Raw genomic sequence first — 2,245 nt, 5'->3', positions numbered from 1 at the left:
CGCCTTGTACCTAAACTAGCCCAGTGTACTTCTCTCCGTTTTCGAGTCCGTTCTTTGTGTTTTGTTTAGGCTCTTGTTGCTTATATGTTTGTCTTTATTGTACGGTTTGGGAAAGAATAATATTAGATCAAAGGCCTGAGGCTTTTCGAATCGCCGCCGTAAGTATTGTACTATTGTTATTATCGTTACTATTGTTATTACTATATCATCTTTATTTCGCATTACTAATCATAATATTATTATTATTATCAGTGTTATTAGACCGCTTCTATCTCTTCCTATGAATTTTCATCCATTTCTCCATGTTATTATTATAACATATAATTATTATCCTTATGCACTCTTTTCGGCAGTTTCCTTGCGCATGTCTTTCCTTGATATTATAATTACGTTACATTATTACTGTTATTATCCTCGTTGTCAGCATTGTTGGGCACTCGAATTATTATTATCAAGTTATTACGACCTCTTATCATTAGTTCTTGTTACGAATATTATTATCATTATAAGTAGTATCTTTAATTATTGCTAGTAGACTGCCTGACAGGTTCGATATTTCAGTCCGAACAAAAGCTGTTTTGCGTGTCGTTTCTTTGTCATTCTGGCGCCGTACCCCTTCTATTCTTTTCAATTTGCCTTAGGTTTTGCTGTTCTATTGTCACTATTAGTAGTAGCTGATATCCCGACAAATGTAGGTTTATTTGGAACGTCAAGATAAGACGCGACACTTGCCCATCAGCGTTGCAACGAAGTCAGGTCTTGGGCTTTGATACCTATTTTCCACACGATTCCCTTGGCCGCCGGCCATTTCTCGTGGATGATTTTCCTGCATCCCTTTCCCCAGTCTCGTTACGAGCCTGCGGTCTCGTATTGACTCCTGTAGCAGGCTGTTCGACACTTTGTTTCCTCCCTCCCTTAAACGTACACTGCACCAGCGTCATGTCGTTTCAGCTTGCAGCGTAGCCACCTTGCATATGTCTCCCCTTTATCTTAGCATGACCAATTCCTTTCTTACATCCCGTTTCCCCTCCATTGACCATATTTTTCGGCTTGAACGAACGCTTGCTTTGCGTTCCCATCCTTGTTCCTGTTTGGTTCCTCGTCTTTGGTCGTCCTTTGTTTGATCCGCTAATCGTGTCGAACTCGATAATGTAATCCTGGTCTCGGTCACCGGTAAGAACCTTTGTTAATTTAGTACTGACAACAATATTATCATGTGTGTTTGCATTGGCATTGCCTCGACCTTAGTAAACGCGAGATGATGATCCTTACTATTATCAACTATTACCATTGTTATCAGTATTGTTCTGGTTAAATCCAAATGTATTTCCTACACTGTCGCTATACAACGTTTGCAATTACATTATCATCGCTGTCGTCACCACTACCATCACCATTATATTAGCAATTAGCATGTTTTTTTATTGTTGTTGTTATTATTAATGTTATTTTTCGTCTCCTTGTCGCATCAGTTCTATCATTAGAATTGTTCTTATGGTCATCGCGAGTTTATTGACGACGTATCCGTGGGCGTGATTAGGTTTCTTCTAATTATTCTTCCGTTAGGTCGTTTTGACGGCCTTTTTTATGGCGCTACTCTGCACCGGCCGATCCATCCGACCGCTGAATTTGATTCCGTCGTCAATTGCTCTTAGCTTTGCTATTGCCGCTTCTTCAGCTTCTCTCTTTCGACTTCTGTTTCTTTCCTTTCTTCTATCTTTTCTCGGGTGAGCCATTTATCATCATTACCGTTGCAAGCATCGTCTTCATTCTCTTCCCCTTTAAGGATCATTTCTACAGGACGGTTCGTCACACTTTACTTTCACAAATCTTATCTGAAACAAAAGGAGCCCTTAGTTAGTAGTGCCATCAAACAGCAAACAGACATCAACGAAAGGGTGTGGAAAACGACGGATAGGAAGTCGATAGTGATAAGCCGTCCTTCTTACCTAATCGGAATCCAAGCTTGTCGTATGCGACTGAAGGTGGCTTGGCATCATATATATATATATACGTATGTATAGGTTTATATATAGCTTCCTTTGCTCACATAAATTGGGTAGCATGCGTCGTTGACACAACAGTTAATATATGAAATAGCTATATATATATATAAGCTTATTTTATATGATCGTTCTTCATTATCTAATGTAACCTACAGCCTAATCGATTCATACATAAGTACATATGGCTAATACTGGGTTAGATGTATATAATCTGAATCGAAGAGATTTCAGGCCATATA

The 2,245-nt window shown here is 39.1% G+C and overlaps 1 protein-coding gene across 12 annotated transcripts in view; it reads right to left on the bottom strand.

The window, feature by feature from the left end:
* Positions 1–642: 642 nt before the first annotated feature.
* LOC111266205 (octopamine receptor beta-2R) overlaps positions 643–2,245 on the bottom strand; it is a 136,359-nt gene continuing 134,756 nt past the window's right edge. For 10 of the 12 annotated variants that reach the window (XR_015313331.1, XR_015313336.1, XR_015313335.1 and 7 more), the window contains one exon: positions 643–1,835. Coding sequence is in view for 7 of the 12 variants with exons in the window: in XM_086970808.1 (XP_086826934.1) it covers positions 1,782–1,835 (54 nt within the window). In the remaining 5 variants the exon portion in view is untranslated. The remainder of the gene's footprint in view (positions 1,836–2,245) is intronic. The other 2 variants (XR_015313333.1, XR_015313334.1) reach the window with 2 other exon arrangements.

This window comes from Varroa jacobsoni, unplaced genomic scaffold (assembly GCF_002532875.2).
Source record: "Varroa jacobsoni isolate VJ856 unplaced genomic scaffold, vjacob_1.0 scaffold_1063, whole genome shotgun sequence".
Taxonomy (NCBI): domain Eukaryota; kingdom Metazoa; phylum Arthropoda; class Arachnida; order Mesostigmata; family Varroidae; genus Varroa; species Varroa jacobsoni.
The sequence above is the reverse complement of the archived record's forward strand: the minus strand, read 5'-3'. Positions and strand labels throughout refer to the sequence as shown.